This window comes from Sinocyclocheilus anshuiensis, unplaced genomic scaffold, assembly GCF_001515605.1.
Source record: "Sinocyclocheilus anshuiensis isolate Anshui unplaced genomic scaffold, SAMN03320099.WGS_v1.1 scaffold7, whole genome shotgun sequence".
Taxonomy (NCBI): domain Eukaryota; kingdom Metazoa; phylum Chordata; class Actinopteri; order Cypriniformes; family Cyprinidae; genus Sinocyclocheilus; species Sinocyclocheilus anshuiensis.
Window position 1 is genome coordinate 1,577,970 of NW_015549582.1, and position 20,858 is coordinate 1,598,827.

The 20,858-nt window shown below is 37.7% G+C and overlaps 2 protein-coding genes across 2 annotated transcripts in view; both read left to right on the plus strand.

Annotated features, from left to right (window-relative positions):
* Window positions 1–10,806, plus strand: part of kcnb2b (potassium voltage-gated channel subfamily B member 2b) — a 126,854-nt gene extending 116,048 nt beyond the window's left edge. The window contains exon 3 of the mRNA XM_016446083.1: window positions 8,666–10,806. Coding sequence (XP_016301569.1) covers window positions 8,666–10,603 — 1,938 coding nt within the window. The 3' untranslated portion in view covers window positions 10,604–10,806. The remainder of the gene's footprint in view (window positions 1–8,665) is intronic.
* A 779-nt stretch (window positions 10,807–11,585) lies between these two features.
* Window positions 11,586–20,858, plus strand: part of LOC107657796 (telomeric repeat-binding factor 1-like) — a 15,683-nt gene continuing 6,410 nt past the window's right edge. The window contains exons 1-3 of the mRNA XM_016446039.1: window positions 11,586–11,598; window positions 19,920–20,180; window positions 20,324–20,425. Of these exons, the coding sequence (XP_016301525.1) occupies window positions 11,586–11,598; window positions 19,920–20,180; window positions 20,324–20,425 (376 nt within the window). The remainder of the gene's footprint in view (window positions 11,599–19,919; window positions 20,181–20,323; window positions 20,426–20,858) is intronic.

Consider the following 20,858-nt stretch of genomic DNA (forward strand, 5'->3'; position numbering starts at 1 on the left):
TGAGCATGCTAATCAATGTCTTCAGGATCATTAGAAAATCACAGGTAGGTGAGTTTAATCAGGGTTGGAGCTAAACTGCAGCGCATTGGCCCTCCAGGGCAAGATTTGAGGAACCCTGGTCTAGAATGTCCGTACGGTGCGTACATATTTACGCCAAGTTTATTTTTTATAAATCCTGATATGTGCCTGGAAAATTGCATACGCAATTTCTATGCCCATTTTGTGCGTGCGCAACATTTATAAACGAGACCCTGGACTGTCAATAGATTAAAATAATCATTACTAAAGGTCAACTAAAAATAAACTGTTTGGTGACCCATTTTATTCAAAATATCTTATTTTATGTTCAACAGAAGAAAGAAACTCATACAGGAAACTCATTAGAACAACCTGAGGTCGAGTAAATGACAGACTTTTTACATTTTTGAGTGAACTGTTCCTTTAATGTCATGATTTCTGACTATACTTTAGAAAGCAGACAAACAATAATATGAAATTCTATAAATGTGTTTTAAAATATTGCATTAAATATATTTAATTAATGTTAACTCATTTACTTTGACTACCCAGACCCCTGGCATCCAAAATATTTTTTTTTCCCACATTCCACATAATATTTTAAGATTTTACATTTACTTTAATACAGTGACTATTTAAAGGTCAGTTATTTAATGGTAAAAACACCGTTATGTTCTCATTCTTAATGTATATGTTCTTATGCTTAATATTTTTTAATGGGTTTTTATACTTAAATTTAAAAATTGAGCCCGTTCCTACTAGGGCTGGACCAGAATATTCGATTATTCGTTCGGTGTGTTGGCATTCGATTTTCAATTTTGAGATTCGAATATTCTTTTTTTTTCTCTCTCTCGAACACCTGGCATCCCCCACGAAACGGTTCTCATTCGCGCTTGAATATGAATCGCCCAGTCATGAACATCATATATCAATACACACCTGCTACACATGGAAGATTTGATTCATAAGCCCTAATATTCCTGGAGACCTTCTCTCGATCACCATGAGAATAATAGTCACCTTTTATCCGCTGCTATTTTGACCTCTAGAGATTAATCAGACATACTGTTTTGGGTTAGAAGAGTTGGAAAGATGTAACAATTGTAAAAAATCTAACAATATTGCTAAGTGTATTCAATTAAATAAATATTCAGCACCAAATTTCATTATTAGAATTATTAGTAAATATTTTTTAAACATTTTTTATAAATATTATTAATTTAAAAAAATACATTTCTGAACATTTTTATTTAATATTATGTCTTTTTTTTTTTATCAAATACAGTAGCAAAGCAAGTAAATGTTACTTGTACATAAAACTGTCTCCTGCAGTTTCACAGCTATACACGGCACAAACTTATGTAATAGAGTCATGGTACACCACAGGAAATGGAACATTAGCATGCGGTTTTACATTGACCATGAATCAATATTTGTAAAAGAAGATAAATTAGATATATGAGACACTTAAGTACCTGATTTACCATTTTGAATTATGCAAAAGGAGCCAGAAATTCTAGAGATGTTTAACCATATATGACATCATTTGAATTTGCTGCTTGTTTTGTAGCTGAGCTCTTAGTGTTTTTGTTTGTACATTGTCACAATGTCATAAAACATCTGAAGATGCAGGAGATTACAAATGAATACTAGATAAAGAACATTAATGCAGGACATCAGGTGGCGTTGTCGTGGAACAAACAATGGTCTTTTTCGAAGTTGTCAAAAAAGCTCAAGAAGCAGAGTTCCAGATGTCAAAATAAGATAAGTACAACAGTCAGTTCCAAACATTACACATACGCCTTTTTCAGCCAACAACCAGTTCAATGTTTGTCTATGCATCATCAATATAGTTAATAAATATCTGCTAATTACAATAAATATAGTTTATCCGCTCTATATTCTTGATAGAGGTTATCTATATGAATATTGACTCAAATCCATATTTTATCTCATTCTTGGCCTTAAATTGCTCTAGTATTCCCTTGATTGGCCATTTGAATGTATACACTTGGGTCTGCCTTATATGCTCTTTTCACTCTCTGTCTTTTTGGCAGGGACTCTACAGATTTGTTTAGGTCCCCTTCTATATTGTCACTCCTTATAGTATTCTTACTCAGTCTTCTATTGCTTCTGATTGATTTTATCATGCCTACATAATCCATTACTAGATGTTTGAATGGCCCTTCTGGGACTGGTATGTGGCCTATAGGTGCAGATGTTCCTTTCCTAACATTGTTTTGGGTGCAAACTTTGCATTCAGATAAATACTCATCCACCATTGCCTGTAAACAAGGTGACCAAAATCCTTGTCACTTTATTTATTTATTTATTATTATTGACTTCCCCCCTCGCGCAATGGTCAAAACCATGCGCGTCAGAGATTAGGTTTGTAAGCAATGGTGTAGGAGCAATCATGTGGCCCTCATGAGAATGCCAAAGCCCATTTGCATCTCGTGTTGCTCCGCTTTGCTGCCACACACTAATTTCATATGGTGTGGCTTGTTGCTGCATTCGTGCAACATCCGCCAATTGAGGTTGAGGCTGAATTAGAACAGAAGGAGCCATTATTGCTGTTGTACAGCCAGAGGCTTGTCTAGCATATTGATCTGCTGCATTATTGCCCCTAATCACAAAATCATTGTCTTTTTTGTGTGCTTGCCATTTGTTGATAGCCAACTTCTTGGGATGCATCATGGTTGATATTAAATCAATTATCTGGTCACCATGCTGGATAGGTGTGCCATCACTTTTCTTAAAGCCTCTTTGCTTCCAAACTGCTCCAAAAAGATGGCATACACCATGTGCATATGCAGAATCTGTGTAAATATTTACAATTTATTTCAACATCTGTACTTGCATCTTGTACATATCCCTCAAATTCTATTGGCCCCTTTAAATTTATTGTTCCCTGTATTAAAGGCATTTGATTAACAGCTCGATTTCAGGAAGGAGCATATGGAGGCGGCATTTCTTCTTTTATTTCATTGTTTTTATTCTCTCTTTCTTTTTTCTCCAATTTTAATAATTTAATTCCATGTTGTTTGAACAGGGTCAGTACCCCCTAATTCTTGTTCTCTTTTTTCATTTCTGTTTTTGGATTTGTTATTGGTCTTGTAATTTTTTAACAGGACCTGGAGTTGACATCTTTGAAATTTGAGTTATCAATTTGTTCAACACAATTAATTATTTATTTTTTATTTTTTTCTCAGTGATTTACCTCTCTAATCCCAGCATTTTAAATTAATAGCTAATCTTCACCAAGCTCATCAGACGAGGATCACTAAAAGTATCCGACCCCTGATTTCCACCTGGACTTTTGCTGGGCAGAGGACTTACCACCTTTTTATAGGACTTGATTATATTGTATCAAATATTTTAAAAGAATCACAATGTGTTTTCTAGTTAAAAATTTGAAGGGTAACACAAGGCCTTTTGGTTCTTTCCATTGCAAATAGCTTTTTGTCCAAATTATGTTTTCTCCCAAGCTAAATGCCTAAAAACTCCACAGCCTCCTCAAATGAAATTTGCGACCTGTAGCCGTCACTCCTCCTGCCCAAATTGAGTAAGTAAAAGATGGGGTTAACTCTATGCAAAACCCTCCTATCCTGAATATTCCAATGTTCAATTCATCTTTCATACAATATTTTAAGTTTAATGGTTCCATAAAGTCAATTAATAATCTTTTTTCTTGTACTGATAGAATTTGTCTGCCCCTTCTTCCCCTTCTTTTCTTTTTCTTATTAACAACTGGTCTACGGCTCATTATCCTGCTGGTTATATGCAATGTATGTAATGCCCCTGTCTCATTTACACTAACCCTTATGTATCCCTTATGTATGGTATGCTTGGGGTATAAGGGGTATAACAGACCCACTTTACATGGTGAAAATATATATATAATTATTTTTATTGTATTATTATTATCAACAACCTGATATTTCATGAATTTCCTAATTACATAAGATCTTTTTAGAAATTAGTTTTTTACTTAATAATAATGTTTCTGATGTCTGCTATGGCATGACTAGACACACATAATGTTTGGGGTCAATAAAAGTATTATTGAGAGCAAAGGATTTTCATGTTTTGAATCTTTTTTGTATCTAACGTATAATTTCTTAATACTAAACTCTCTCTCTTGCTATCTCTCACCCATACACAAACACATGCACACACACACACTCTCTTTCGTACATACACCCATAAACACACGCACACAACTTTCTTTGTTCGTCACACACACGCACAAAGTCAAACCAACATACAGGTTCTCACTCTCACATGTGTGCACACACACACATGCATTCAGGCATACATATGCATACTCTCTCTCACACACACACACACACACACAGCTGCTCTGTTCTCCTCCTCCCTGCACTTCTGCTTTTGCTTTCACTCTTTGCTGACACTCGCAGATACTTTCACTCACACAGAGGTTCCTCGCTTGCACACACACAGCTGCTCCATCACTCCCACTCATTGCTTCCACTCCCCATGTCATGCACACACAGATCAGATGAGAGAAACACCAACCAGCCTTGGTTTCTCTCTCTCTGTCTCTCTCTCACTCTAGGAACGAAAAACCAGTCACTTTTTACTTTTTCTTTATCAATAATTGTGTTTCACAATTTGGATCACAGCGTCGGTAAATTGGATGATGTCCAATCACTGCTGAGTGGTCTTCCTTCTGCACTGCTTGGACCTTTTTCTTCTTGTTGAGCAGCTCCTCAAGCTGCAGCTGAGTTAGTTTTCTTTGCAGCTCTTTTTCTTGGTTCTTCATCTTTAGCTCTTGTCTTCTGTACTGCTCCACAGCATGGACCACATGGTCTCTGAACTCTTTGTGTGTCTTTGAGTTCAGACCTACCACATCCTCCAGCTTCACTTTCACTGCTGCAGGCATGGCTTCCACAATGGCGATCCTGAAGAGTGCTGTCAGTACTTTGTCTTGCTCTGGATCCCTTTCCAGTTCTTCTTTCCAACGTCTCAGTTGTCTCTGGATGTAGGTGGTGGGATTCTCAGTCTCCCCATTGGCTCCCCCTTCAGGAAACCTGGATCAGTTTGCATTGGGTATTCAACTAGTCATCCAGATGTCACATCGATGTTTGCCAAAAGAAACTCCATCTGCTTGAGGTCTGTCCACAGCTCGAAGGAGGCCAGACTGCTTGAGAACATCATTCATTTTGGAGGCCCCCAGGCATTTGGCAAGTAGAGCTTTGATGTCACCCAGGGCCAGAAGCTTTCCAGTTGTCTCTTCTTCAAATGTTCTTATCCACTTTCCAGCACCTTCATGAATGTCTGGAAGACGGGAAACCAAAGTGTCCAAGTCTTCACTTGCCCAGGGTATGTATTGGGCATTTTCCAGCACCTTCATGAATGTCTGGAAGACGGGAACCAAAGTGTCCAAGGTCTTCACTTGCCCAGGGTATGTATTGGGTGTGACCTTGCTTGATGAGGATTGGGCACTCAAATTTTGGGGCTTCAGCCCTTCTTGATGTCCTTGTTAATCTGTGCTCATCTTCTCCTTTTCGTCTTTGTGTTTGGAGAACTTGAAATCAGTCATCTGGATATTTTATATCTTGCATGACCAGTGTCCCAGCTACTTGCTAGTATTGCTTCCGCTGGACATTATCATGTGGACTTGGGTGTGGTTGCATTGGTTCACGTTTGCCCATCAGTTCATCCAGCTCTTGTTGCAATGAGCAACAGCCTGTTTTAAATCTTCCCTTGTCATGTGATCAGCTTGATTGAGATTCTCTCTTGTTCTGTTGCACCTTTCCTCCATCTCATCCAGTGCTTCCTGGACGGAGTCAGCACTAATTCTTGTTCTCTTTTTTCATTTCTGTTTTTGGATTTGTTATTGGTCTTGTAATTTTTTAACAGGACCTCCATTTCTTTACACATTGCCACATCAAATGTTCCCTCTGCCGGCCACTTAGTAACCAATTTCTTTGTTCTCTCCGCCCACTCTTTTGAGAGCTCCCTTATTGCTTCCTTACAGGCTGGATTTTTAGAAGCTAATAATTCTACTGGAGTTGACATCTTTTTGAAATTTGAGTTATCAATTTGTACAACACAATTAATTATTATTATTATTATATTTTTTTTTTTCTCAGTGATTTACCTCTCTAATCCCAGCGTTTTAATTAATAGCTAATCTTCACCAAGCTCATCAGACGAGGATTACTAAAAGTATCCGACCCCTGATTTCCACCTGGACTTTTGCTGGGCAGAGGACTTACCACCTTTAATTACATAAGATCTTTTTAGAAATTCATTTTTTACTTAATAATAATGTTTCTGATGTCCGCTATGGCATGACTAGACACACATAATGTTTGGGGTCATATTGACCTCAATAAAAGTATTATTGAGAGCAAAGGATTTTCACGTTTTGAATCTTTTTGGAATCTAACGTATAATTTCTTAATACTAAACTCTCTCTCTTGCTATCTCTCACCCATACACAAACACATGCACACACACACACTCTCTTTCGTACATACACCCATAAACACACGCACACAACTTTCTTTGTTCGTCACACACACGCACAAAGTCAAACCAACATACAGGTTCTCACTCTCACATGTGTCCACACACTCACTCTTTGCTGACACTCGCAGATACTTTCACTCACACAGAGGTTCCTCGCTTGCACACACACAGCTGCTCCATCACTCCCACTCATTGCTTCCACTCCCCATGTCATGCACACACAGATCAGATGAGAGAAACACCAACCAGCCTTGGTTTCTCTCTCTCTGTCTCTCTCTCACACTAGGAATGAAAAAAAACAGTCACTTTTTACTTTTTCTTTATCAATAATTGTGTTTCACAATTTGGATCACAGCGTCGGTAACTTGGATGATGTCCAAACACCCGACAAAGCTAGTTCTTTGAAATATTCTTTGTTCTTTCAACTCTTATAATTCTCTTTATACACTCATACATTTACTTTCCAATCACCATCTTATTGCCTTCTTTATTATTTTACAATTGTTCACACTGGTTTTTCATACCATTGCAATCATAAACAGTCACATAAAACATATAAAATCAGCACATTTAGCTTCATGCAAAGCCCAGTATAGTTAATGTGGTTAGTATCTCAGCCAAGCAATCAGTGCTTACAGTAATGTATCCAACACGCAGAGCGCACACACACAATTTTCTCTCAACATTTAATGGACAGACAAAGACTAACAATTCAACACTTTCTTGTCTGCAGACACCTGTCTGAGCAGCCCTTCCACTGTGGGGGTCCACCAGGGCCACACTTAACCATCAAACAAGCAGCTCCCTGGTATCCCTTGGCCCCCCCACTTAGGAAGCGGTAACCACAGGCTTTTATGCCTCTCTTAGGCACCGTGCACCTCTTGTGCACACACAAAAACTCTTTATTACTCTAACGCATGCGCGTCTTTTGACATCTGGAGTCTCTTACGCCTGTTACTTTAACTTAAATGATATAGATTCGATTTGGTGAAGCCCTTTTCTCGATCACCACCACAGGTTTGACCCTAGCAACCACGCAAACAATTCACCATTTTAATTTAAACAAAAAATTGCTCTTACCTCATTATTAATGGTGGAATTTGGCCAAATCAACCATGTTTTTAAAAACTTTCATTTTGCCGCTTCCCATTGGTTGGCGGTGGTCCCATGAGACATACATCAAATCTGTTTACTCGTTACTGTCAACCTCTTGGAAATCACCCAAAGTTCATTGGGTTATTCAAGTTCACTGGTACAATCCAATGTAAACCACTGACACTGCCCAATGGAAGGGCCCTCATACATACAATCCTCATTAAGACATCCAGTATTGAGAATAACTAAACATATTGATTAGCATATTGATTACTTTCATGATTATACATAATATTTTGAGTAAGATAATACCATATTGAGTAAATAACATAAAAGGTAATAGAAATACACAATACCATGATTATACATAATATTTTAAGTAAGATAATACCATATTGAGTAAATAACATAATAGGTAATAGAATTACACAATAGCGTCTCCATGGGTATTTTTTTTGCACTAGACATAATAAAACAGAGCAGCAACACTATGATTTCAAACAGTTTAAGGAAGGGGACCAGTGGTGCATGTTGAATGAACTACTCCCAGGGTGCAGTGAGAAATACGTGGGTGAAGGGACGGCTGTTGTCTTAGACCTGCTCCAATTGGAAAAGCTCAACCTGCAGTTGGTGAATTGTGTCAGGAAAGTCTGCTCATGCTTGATCCTCCCACTCATTCATTTACTGAAGCCATTTACGGGCAGAGAGCTGTGTCACTTCATTCATGCTCACGTTTGATATCCATGCCATATGCTCGCTCATTCATTGAGGTCCCCTTCAGCACAGGTAATCAAAAAAATGGGATGCTATTTTTGTACTAGTTTTATGTATACCCTTATTTTTATGGTTTCCGGACCCACGTATGCTCTTGTGCTTTCATTGCATAAGCGAGTACACATTTTAACTAAATATATTGTTGCAAGTTAATCTTTAGCATTGAACAAAATCTTTTGGTCTGTGGATTCCTTTGTGCATTGTTTGCATAATGAACCAAGAGTGTTCAAGAAAAAATCATAATGACTTACGCTTTTATTTTTTCTTTCTCTTGCAGATATTGGCCATCATATCCATTCTGTTCATCGTTCTTTCAACTGTTGCACTTTCCCTGAACACCTTGCCCGAACTCCAAGTGACAGACGAATTTGGCCAAGCCAATGACAATCCTCAACTCGCTCACGTTGAAGCCGTGTGTATTGCATGGTTTACAATGGAGTATCTCCTGCGCTTCCTGTCATCACCAAACAAGTGGAAATTCTTCAAAGGGCCACTAAATGTCATTGACTTATTAGCTATATTACCCTACTACGTCACTATTTTTCTGACTGAGTCGAACAAAAGTGTGCTGCAGTTCCAGAATGTGAGGAGGGTGGTACAGATATTCCGCATCATGAGAATATTGAGGATTCTGAAGTTGGCAAGACATTCAACAGGACTGCAGTCTCTTGGATTCACCCTCAGGCGCAGCTACAATGAGCTCGGCTTACTCATATTGTTCTTAGCCATGGGAATCATGATATTCTCAAGTTTGGTCTTCTTTGCAGAGAAGGATGAGGATGCAACCAAATTTACCAGCATCCCAGCTTCGTTTTGGTGGGCTACAATCACCATGACTACAGTGGGCTATGGAGATATTTACCCACAGACTCTGCTTGGCAAAATAGTCGGAGGACTTTGCTGCATTGCTGGTGTGCTGGTCATTGCGTTACCCATCCCTATTATTGTGAATAACTTCTCCGAGTTCTACAAGGAGCAGAAACGACAGGAAAAAGCCATCAAGAGAAAAGAGGCCTTAGAACGAGCCAAGAGAAACGGCAGCATTGTCTCAATGAACCTGAAAGATGCCTTCGCACGAAGTATGGAGCTAATGGATGTCGCCGTGGACAAAAGTGACGATAAACAGCCAATAGACAACCACCTTTCTCCGAGCAGGTGGGGTGTTCCACAGCGCACATCCTCGGATACCAGCCTCAGATCCTTTGACAAGAAGTTTCCTGAGAGTGGCCCAAACGTCTCACAGGAATATGTCAGAACGCCAAGTCCACAGCATCTGAACGCTCAGAAACTGGAGGAAATGTATAACCAGATGACAAGGACACAGTCCTTCTCAGATCTCAACACAACCAACAGCACACAACCTGCAGCTGTGTCAAACCACAAGGTAGAGTTGGAGATGAAGGAAGTCCCGACGGCCACCGAACGGCAACCCAAGGAAAGAGCAGTCACCGATGTCAGGGGCATATCAAGCGTTGACAGCTTTGCAAGCTGCACCGCTGAATTTGGACAGGGTGAGAAGGCATCCACCCCTTCTTATACTGCAGAGCAGGTTCAGCAAAGGCAACTGAATGTACCTCCGCACCTTCACCTCGGCCAGCTGACACCCTCTGACATGAGTCCGGAGGAGAACTCTGAGACTCTAAACCAAGACATTGACAAGCGACCAGATGGTGAGAACTTCAACGAGGTTATAGAAAGCATCAGAAGCTCCATTCGAGGAACAAATCCAATGAAGACAAAGGGCCTCAAAGTCAACTTCATAGAAACGCCAGAGGATGCTCCTCTGACACCGCCCAACACATCTTCTCCACAGGATATCAACAACAGTCTTCTGGAAGATGACTCCCCGGAGGGAGAGTGCTCTCCGCTCTGTTCGGATTCGGAAATGCTGGGTAGTATCCCAGTGAAAGGCTTGGTTCTTTCTTCAAAGATGCTAGCTGGTGGATATCCCGGGGAGACGGCGCTGCTTCTGGGGAACCTGGAGGAACAGGATTACCATGAGGAACAGAACCAAATGGAAGTGGCTTCCGCAGCCATCTCCTCACCCAAACTAGCAGCACAGAACTGCACTCAAGTGGTAGTCGGTGGTAATGGAGAGGAAAAGCCAGACTCTAACCAAAGTGAACACAAGGTAGAGAACCACATGTTTACGCCAGAGATCCATCTAATGCCGGGGGATGGCAATCACTCGCCATCTTGCGAAACCGGTATGTGACTGTGACTTGATATTCATACAGAGTGAAGCGCACTGGTGGAGAAAAGGGCACGCAGATGTGGTCTGAAAGATAATTTTGCATGGCATGAAAAGTCCCTTGTAATTGTGTCATTGTCAATAACGCAAATAAGACTGCAGTTTCTTGCAGACGAGACCTGGAGGATGCGGGTGCAAACGAGAGGCTTGTTTAGAATGTATTTACCAACAATGAGGACATTGTTGACCTACCTGTACATTTTACCTTTTCACTTGTTTTATTATTTTATAGAGACAGTCAGAACCGTAGGGGGCCAGATCTACAAGAGCATGCATATTAACAAAGCTGTTTTATGGTGCTTAGTTTGCTGAGAGCACTCCACGGTAAATATAGAGACTACAGCAATGACAATCAGTGTTGGGAAGGTTACTTTGGAAATGTAATAGGTTACAGATTACAAGTTACCCTACTTAAAATGTAATAAGTAGAATTCCGTTACATGTAACTAGTTACTCCCCAACACTGATGACAATGCACATAGCCACAGAGGGCATAGTAGATGTCAAAAGGGTTTATGTTAGTCTTTTTTAAAGAGGGAATTTTCATCAAAGACTGTGAAAAGTGAGCTGCAAAGTAGCGACGTATTGAAACATATCATGACTTTCTGTAGAAATGCAATGTGTACCTAATGCAGATGTGTTTGTGTTAAGATCTAGGAATGGTCTATAGTGTCACATATTTATTTTGGGGTTTTATTTAGTTTTATTATTATTATTATTTTTAATATTTGGTTTGGTACTCAAATTAGCAGCATCAAAATCTCAAATTAATGACCAGATGATTTGCACCACTTTTTTCCTTAATATCAGAGAGGCATATACACCTGTAGTTGCCAAATGAGAATAATGTTATGCATCGCGATAGCTATGCCTGGATAAAATTAAGATGTCAACTTTCAAAAAAATAAGGTTTTAGGTTTAAACATACAGTATATCATGCAAACACATGGGTACAGCAGGTATGTATGTCTTAACTTATCTTTACATACTCAAATATTCAATAGCACAGCAAGCAGTAAATGTAAAAAAATAAAATAATAAAATAAAATAAGTCTACATAGTGGTGTTAGAGCAATTTAACCATCAAATCAGTGGTTCTGGTCATTAAAACCTACAAATGTTGCTCACATATTTCCCTGTTAAAACTCAAAAACCCAGTCCTCTTAGTAATGCTATTGTCAAAAGGACCAAAACGCAAACTACGTTTTCATTTACACACACACACACATCAAACTTAATCTTTTTCTTTTTTCATTTGACAAGAGTACAGTATACACTACTGTACTATAATGCCACTACAGTTTTAATTTTTCACGAGTTGTTTCATTATTATTCATATTTCACCATATCTGTATCAATCAGATGCCTGACATTTGAGTCATTTCTTAACAAACTCACATTTGTCTGGTTTTACTGAGTATTCAAGAATATTTTGTTCTCTTTTGAGTTATGTATTATCATCTGGCTGACATGTTTTTCTTGTCACATGAGAGAATATCCATTTTATGTTGCCTTTATTCCAAGATTGCTGGAAATATATATGTATATTACTTGCTTTGGCATGGCGGTTGGCTGATTGTTCAAAATGTACATTGTGTTTGGAGAAATCACACAGTCTGAATGGGCTGATTGAGTGTTGTGAAAAAGACGAGGAGGAGGAACTCAAGACTTCAGCTGGCTCTCCCAGTTACACTATGGTGGAAAGTGCAATACAGCATACTGCAATCTATGCAGGCCAAGAATTGTGGCATTTTGTTTACAGTCTAATGGATTTGTAAGTGTACAGGCAGAGATTTCAATTGTATTTTTCAGATGATATATCTTTAATATTTGAAATATCAGTGTTACCACTCAAAAAAAAAGATTTGACGTTTTAAAAATACTTTGTGGCTGTCAGAATCACTCCGGTTATACTCTTCAAATAAGATTCTTCTGACAAATCAGACCAGGAGAGTCTTTTATACATTTCTACAAACAGGTTCATTTGAAATATGAAAAACAAACTCTTGAAATGATTTAATGGGCTCATAAAAAGTATTTTATGTTTTGTTAATTAATGCTGACAGTGATTCTATTTTTTCTAAACCAAAATTCTGCACGACCACAATTTGCTGCCATATGGTGGTTGAAATGACACGTGCCTGTTCATAAACATTTATGAGAAGGCTATAAATCAGTTGGCTTTGTTCATATAGCACTGTACAGAAAATTATACTTTTTATAGGCGGAAAAAATCAGGTTTTTAAGTAATAGATATGCGTAATATTAAGTTCTCAGGTTTTCTACAACACTAATCTTCTGCTATGGTGGATGTCTATGTTTTCTTCATTTAAAGAATGCATCATCTTGTTTCTTTTGTTGTCGTTTTTAAAAGAATGTCGTCACATGCCTGTTTCTGTTTTGACAGACTGTTGAATAATGGCCCATCTCATGTATTCCCACAGGATGGTCAGCTTCCCTTCTGTGCGTTATATGCCTCGTATACAGTGGCCCCCAAAAATATTTGGACAAAATGTGTGATATTTTTTGCAAAATATCAAATTAAGTTGAATGTATTTTTTAAAGATATATATATATATATATACTTTTAAAGCAAAACATTTTACAAAAAAGTTTCAGATTAGGACACTTTCTGGTTGTCAAATATCAATGTACAGTGTAAACTGGTAGAAAAAGTATTCAAAAATTACTCAATGACTTTGAAAAATAAAGAAAAGTACAGTTAGTTTTGAAAAAACTAAAAGCATCTTGCAAATGCTACTTAGTGTGATATTTTGTATCAAATTTAAGTGTCCAAATATTATATGGCGATACTGTATATAAATATTGAGGGTTCAAACCATCAATGAATGAAGTTTTGTAACCAATTTTGTGCATGGCTAGCACTCCCTGTAGGCACCTCTGTTATAGTCAATTAATTGAATTTGTTTTTAGAATGAAATATTTTTTCAGCATGTTAAAGCTGCTACAATTTCCTCAATACTGCATACACAGCAACAACTGTTTAAAAGGAATACTTCACCAAAAAATTTAAATTCTGTCATTATTTATGCACCTCCATACCTGTATGACTTACTTTCTTCTGTGGAACATAGTTGATATTTTGTCCATACCATGAAAGTCAATGGAGTTCAATGTTGTTTTGGGCCACACTAACATTATTCAAAATATATAAACATAAAAATAAAATATGAGGGTGAGTAAATGATGACAGACTTTCCATTTTTGAGTGAACTATGCCTTTAAGTGATGCCATAAACACAAGCAAAACGAAATGCTCATATGAAATGTCTCATGTCTTATACGTGCTTGCATATGCTCAAAAATACAATTTCAGAGCCCTGACCATTTGAACAGCTCATAAGATAAAAGTTATTTATAACTGGTATCCCAAATATTGTTTTTTTTATCAGTCATTGGCAGACTCTTGCATTGAGGCATTTCAAAATGACAGTTTCAAATATTGCACAAATGAAAGATTCTCACCATTTAGCACCTGTTGAATAAAGGCTAATGAGTGGGGCTCAAAGCCGGTACTGTTAAACTCTTTTGTTTCCTTCATCACTCACACCAGGCAATCAACTGCTTTTTTTATCTGTAGCATGTCATCATATGACTACAGAAGCATCTCCCATCAGCCTTTATGGGAGCAGTAGATGCAAAGGGATTTGTGTCTGTCTGACTTGATTAACTCTAACATCTGATGGACTGTGAACACGCATGTTTCTCATCACATGATCATTTGTGATATATATCATCATGGCAAGCGTGGGGTTTTATTTTTTTGTTTGAAAGCGAGGTTAAATATGAATGTGTCATCCATGTGTCATAGCCTGTTCTCCCATGCATCCTTGCTACATTGTATTTCTTCCTCTGTGTCTTCTGCCTCTTTTCTGTTTTTGTTTGTTTAAACGATGTTATCTTGTATCTCAATGTCCTTAGACACCTTTAAGCTGCAGAATGTTTCTGCACATATCAGCATCTTTGAATGCATGTAGTAATCTGTACAATTATGTGATCACAGAACACTTTGACATGGTACATGTATGTCAACATTTCTGTAAAATAAACCACATTGTCTATGTTAAGTCTACTAGCATATGCAGGATAATAAATATGTGTAAATAACTCACTTGTGTTCTGCAACTTCCATCTCCTGTCTTTACTCAAGCCTTTTCCTCTTCATAGTACACAACTGCTAAGACATTTTAAAAAATGGCAAAAATTACTTAAACACATTCAAAACAAGAATCCTGGGAAGTAAATCACAATTTTCACAAAAAAATATTAATCAGCACAACTGTTTTCAACACTGATCATAATAAAAACATTTTCTTAAACACCAAATCAGAATATTAAAAAGATTTCTGAAAGATCATGTAACACTGAAGACTGGACTTATGGCTGCTGAAAATTCAGCTTTGCCATCACATAAATATTAAAAATAGAAAAAATGTATGATAATATTTCATAATATTACTGTTTTTACTGTATTTATGATCAAATAAATGCAGCCATGGTGAAAAAATAGACTTCTTTTAAAAAATCTTACAGACCCCAAAGTTTTGAATGATAGTTTACCTGTGACTCTTCAAATAGTGTAGATCAAATTTCCTGTTGAGTGTAGAGAAAACAAGAGATAATAAACATGTTTACATGATTAGCATGTAATCAAACTTAATATCTTGTGAGGTTTTTACAGCCTGAGACAAAAGCAGAAATGCTTTTCTAGTTCAACAACTTCGTCAATCCAAAATAAAAAAAAATGTAAAAAAAAGGTGGTATAATACATGATAAACTATCTTCTTGACATATGAAGACCCCCTGCCCATCACACGGCCTATATATTCCTCTTTCCTATTCAAGGGTGCTTTTCCGGTTGGGTATATTAAAAATAATAATAATAATAATAAAAGGCCCAAAGTGTATAATCACTGAGCAAAAATGATTTCATTGTTCAGCTGTTTTATAGATACAAAATTAAATCTTAATATAATATAATATTATATTATATAATACAATATAATGTGTTCTAAACATCATTCGACCTTATTGCCTTAAAGGGGTCATATGATGTTGCTAAAAAGAACATTATTTTGTGTATTTGGTGTAATGAAAAGTGTTTATGCAGTTTAAAGTTAAAAAAACACATTATTTTCCACATACTGTACATTATTGTTTTGACATGTGGCCAAGTATGGTGACCCATACTCGGAATTAGTGCTCTGCATTTACCCATCCAAAGTGCACACACACAGCAGTGAACACACACAAACCGTGAACACACACCCGGAGCAGTGGGTAAGAGCAGCACTCTTAACTTTTATAAAGAATATCTCTTTGGATTTGAGACTTTAGTCTTTGCAACTTTACAGATCTTCTTTATGCACCAAGTGCTTGTAACACTCCAAAGAGAAAGGAAAAATTGAAATCACATCATATGACCCCTTTAAAGTTTTGAAGCAACGTTATGTTGAGTACCTTGCTCTGTATATTTTGTTCAAATGCATTTAACATCTTTTAGCAAAATCTGACAAAATGTGGCAGAATTACAGAAGTGAATTCCACACACAGTTGGAATTCCACACCTTTGGTTTTCACCCTTATCTGAGCAAATTCCATCCTTCATCTAATGCCAGGGTTCAGTATAGCAAACGTGTTCATTGAACTAGTGTGACACCTAGTGTTGGTTTAGTTGCCACACAGATTTTCTCTCAGTCTTTGAGAGAGTGAATAGGAAAATAATATAGGCTCATTTATAAATATTTAAAAGAGAATACCTCTGATAGTAAAGAGGAATCTTAAATAGTAAAAAATAGTAACGAGAATATCTTTGTGTTTGTAGATAATTTTAACAGCAGACTTGTTCCTACTCTAAATTTATTTAGTTATGTTTTCATCCGAAAGCATTTAAAGTAAATCCTCCTTTCAAAGCTAATTCAGCGATTTTATTGATTATTTATTAAGGTTCTGCTTTTAATGTAGTTTGTATGTTTGTCTAGAGTACTATTTATGTATATAATACATAGTAGTATAATACATAACTGTACATAATGTATATAATACATAGGTAGTACCTAGGATAGCAAAGTCCACTAAAGGAGGTAGAGCTTTTTCGCATTTGGCTCCCAAACTCTGAAATTGATAACGTTCGGGGTTCAGACACCTTCTCTCTGTTTAAATCTAGGTTAAAGACACATCTCTTTGGCCAAGCATTCAAATAATGCATCTCATAATCTTGTACTGCAGTTATATCTGATCAAATGCACATTATTATTCTTTAGCTTGGGTAAAACAAATCAATTTTGCTTGTTTGGGACAGCAGCTACGCTAATTATGTCTCTATTTGTTTCTCTGTTTTTGCCAGGATTTACACAAGATTCAGTCTGGATCCAGAACACCTGAGAAGAGATGATGCAAACCCCTCAGAGGACCTCAGATGATGCCAACCCTGAAACAATTTACAGAATTACCACATTCTGCTATAAGTTTGATTGCATCATATAATAATTGCTGTTAATACTTTAATTGATTTTTCCATACATTTCTGCCATATGTTTATTAACTGACAGTCACCACTGATAAGCCATTACTAAATATTGTAGAAACCTAATTTGCTGTAAAGTTGCTTTGCAACGATTTGTATCGTGAAAAGCGCTAAACAAATAAACTTGAATTGAATTGAATATAATAGAGTGTATAGAGATCAACATTATGAGCTCTTTAACTCAGGGGCGTGTCCAGGATTTTATACTTGGGGTGGCAAAGAGGGGGCAAGAGCAGAATGAGGGGTGGCAACTATAGATCAGTGTTTGTACTCCCCATATATTCTGTATATTCAACACCAGTGTTGGGGAGTAACTAATTATGGGCAGAACTAGTTTAGAATATAGTGCTATATAGTTATGGCATTAATTGTGCTAGTGATTGAGCGGTAGTGGGGCACTCTGAGAGCGAGCGAAAACCAGAATTCTCCGACTTTCAAAAGATCCCCGCTTCAGTTAAAATCACGCTGCTCCGCTCTCAATGCACTTCGATCCCATACGCTGCTTTGGGGTGGCAACTGGGGTGGCAAAGCTCATTTTAAGGGTGGCAGTTGCCACCCTTGTGGACACGCCACTGCTTTAACTTAAGAGCAGTGACAATTCTTATGTTGTCATTTATTTGAAAGGAAATATTAATTTATTCAAAGGAATAATAATGTATTAATTAAAATTATACAAATAAATAGATTATCTACACCAGTACAGTACAATTAATATGATAGCCTATAACTGACAGGTTGGAAATAGTACATTTACGGACCCGGAACTTACATGATGGTCAGTTCGTCTATTTTAACTATATTTAGAAAATTATCTTATCATACCAATTTCAAGTCAAGTCTGCTTTATTGTTAATTCTTCCACATGTACAGCACATACACACAGAGAATTGAAATTGCGTTACTCTCAGACCCTTGGTGCATACAGATAACACTAACAGTAGAACATAAATACAGATAGATACAGAATTAATTTCTTTCATTTTATCAGACAGATGTAATATTTTAGATTCAAACAAACCACCTACCACATCACATAATTCATCAAATCCAAGGCTTCTGCTGTACTTTTCCCACCAAAATGATGATTTGTTTCATGTTGGAACTAATGGCGCTTTTCCACTGGATGGTACGGCACGGTACGGCTCCGGAAGGTTCACTTTTGGGGGGTTTTCCACCGGGTACAGTACCTGGTACCTGGTACTTTTTTTAGTACCACCTCGGTTGAGGTTCCAAGTGAACCGTTACCAAAACGTGACGTGTAAATTCTGCTGATCACGGATTGGCCGGAGAGAATCGTCACTACCTGACTGAACTTGCGACACAAACACAACAGAACCGCTAGATTTAAATCAGCACAGCCAGCAAAGGATCGAATGCAAATGTTTTGAACGAGCGCACCTTTTTTAACAACCAAAAAGTGGCTGTTTCGTTGTCTGTTGAGGAAGTACAGACGCTCCTCTCGTTGATAGCAGAGGAGCGGATCCAGCGAGCTTGATGGGGCGACGCGGAATGAAAAAGTTTTTCAGGAGTCGCGGCAATAGAGGCGGCGCAACTATAATGACATGTGAATAATCCCGCCCACTCTAAAGCGGTACTGAACTGCAGTGGAAACGCAAACCGTGCCGTGCCGTGTCATACCGTACTGAGCCATGCCGAGCCGAGTCGTACCACGCAGTGGAAAAGCGCCATAAGTGTATAGTAGGCCTACCTGCCGACAGAGAATTACAATTATATGTAAAATTCGCCTCATTGTTGAGGTAGTTCTGAAATTTTGAGAAAAACTTTTGTTTGAAGCTGCAGTCCATAAGTTTTGCCTCTTTGTCACCACCTCTGTTTGAAAACCTGCAATTGCAACTGTTTACGGAATTATCTTTCTTGCGTGGGTTGTGCTGCGGCGCGGCTCCAGCGCGGATGAATCTAATGTTTTGAGGTGAATGTGTGGCAGTCAGTCACCGCACCGGTGTGGATATTTACTGTACTTCGCAATCACAGATTCTAGTCTACGTCTTGGAATATATATATATATATATATATGACCCAAATAAGAATTTTCACCGGAGTGTTCACAAGTGTGCCACGTTTATTCTGACCAACTGAAGAAAAAAACATTACAATAAATCGCGCTACAATGGTGATTTAATATAAATTTGCTCATATCACATCAAACCGTGCAAATTATTATTATTGTTATACTTTATTCTCAAATTGTTAATGTTAACAACATCAGCATTACGAGACTATGTGAATATAGTGTGTATTAGCATGTAGATTTCAATTTTTGTACAGTCTAATCTCTAATTGTCATACCATTCGAATTTCATATTAAGAAATTCATTTAACCCACAAAGCAAATCCGCCATCAAAATGATACATTTAATTATTCTAGCTGCTGTGAAAAAAGGCTACAAAAGACCCTCCACCTGCAGGATCCTCACATGTGATAGCCTAGTAGCCGGGACAACTTCTTTATGTTTACAGACGTGACGTAATGACGCAGCGGCATGCTCGCCTTTCCCGCGAAAACCTACCCGTACCACTCAAATTAGAAAACATTATTATAAGCTAACAGTTGTGAATCGGGCTAAAGTAAGGCGATATTTTTGAACACTGGTTGGTTATGTACTTGCTCAAATGTTGATTCCGGGTCATTTTTAACCAAAAAAAAGTTAAGGACTGCAGCTTTAAGATACTGAGACGGCGTTGGTGTTGTTGTTGTTTCCTCCGCGCCTGCAGGTGGCGCTGCGGCCAGAATTTCTCATAAACTCCGCCCGCACTACAGTCAGCGCTCGGCGGGAACGTTTGTTTTCAACATAAACATGGAAATGGAGGGATCGTCAAATGAGATAATATCCAGCACGAGTGATACAATCGATTTAACTGAAGTCGAGGGTGTTGTCCAGTCATGGATGATCGATTATTACTTCGCGTCACTATGTCGGCTCTTCAGAGACAGATCTGCGTTGGAGTTTCGTAAAACTTTGAAACTATTTGAAAGTAATGTGTTTTGTTTTGAGTCTAGTAAATATTTCTTTATTATAATAATTAATGCTAGATGCTTTTATTTTTCTTTAATTTATTTTAAATTATGATATAATTTGTTCTGTATTCTCACATGTTGTTTATTGTTTATTCCACAGGTATAGTGGATGATCTTGAGTCATGTTGCCACAGGTCAGATCATCCCACTCAGAGAACGATCTGCTGCTTCCTTGCCAGAGTGATGGACGGGGAAGACCTGGGTAATGTCAACATATTATTAGCAATGTTATATTAATATGTGCCAGATAATATTATGTTGTCTTTATAAGAAACGTGCTTAGCTTTACAGTCATTTTCAATAATAGCTGGGCATACATCTACAGTGTAACTCCAAGACGCAGTGTTGTCACGGTCATGAAAAACCTGGAAAAATTCAGGAAATTTGAATGATTTTTTTTTTTATTTGAAAAAATGCTAACTGATAGATCTCACCATACGTCCAGTCAGGGGCGGACTGGGACAAAAATTCAGCCCTGGCACTGTAGCCACACCGGCCCACATTACCACACCGACACAACCCCACCCACGGACACACGCATTCACTACTTACATTTGTGTACAGATGGTGAAATAATATAAGCAGTACCATATATGTAACAGATATTTAAACATTTAATGTATGTGTCTGGCAAA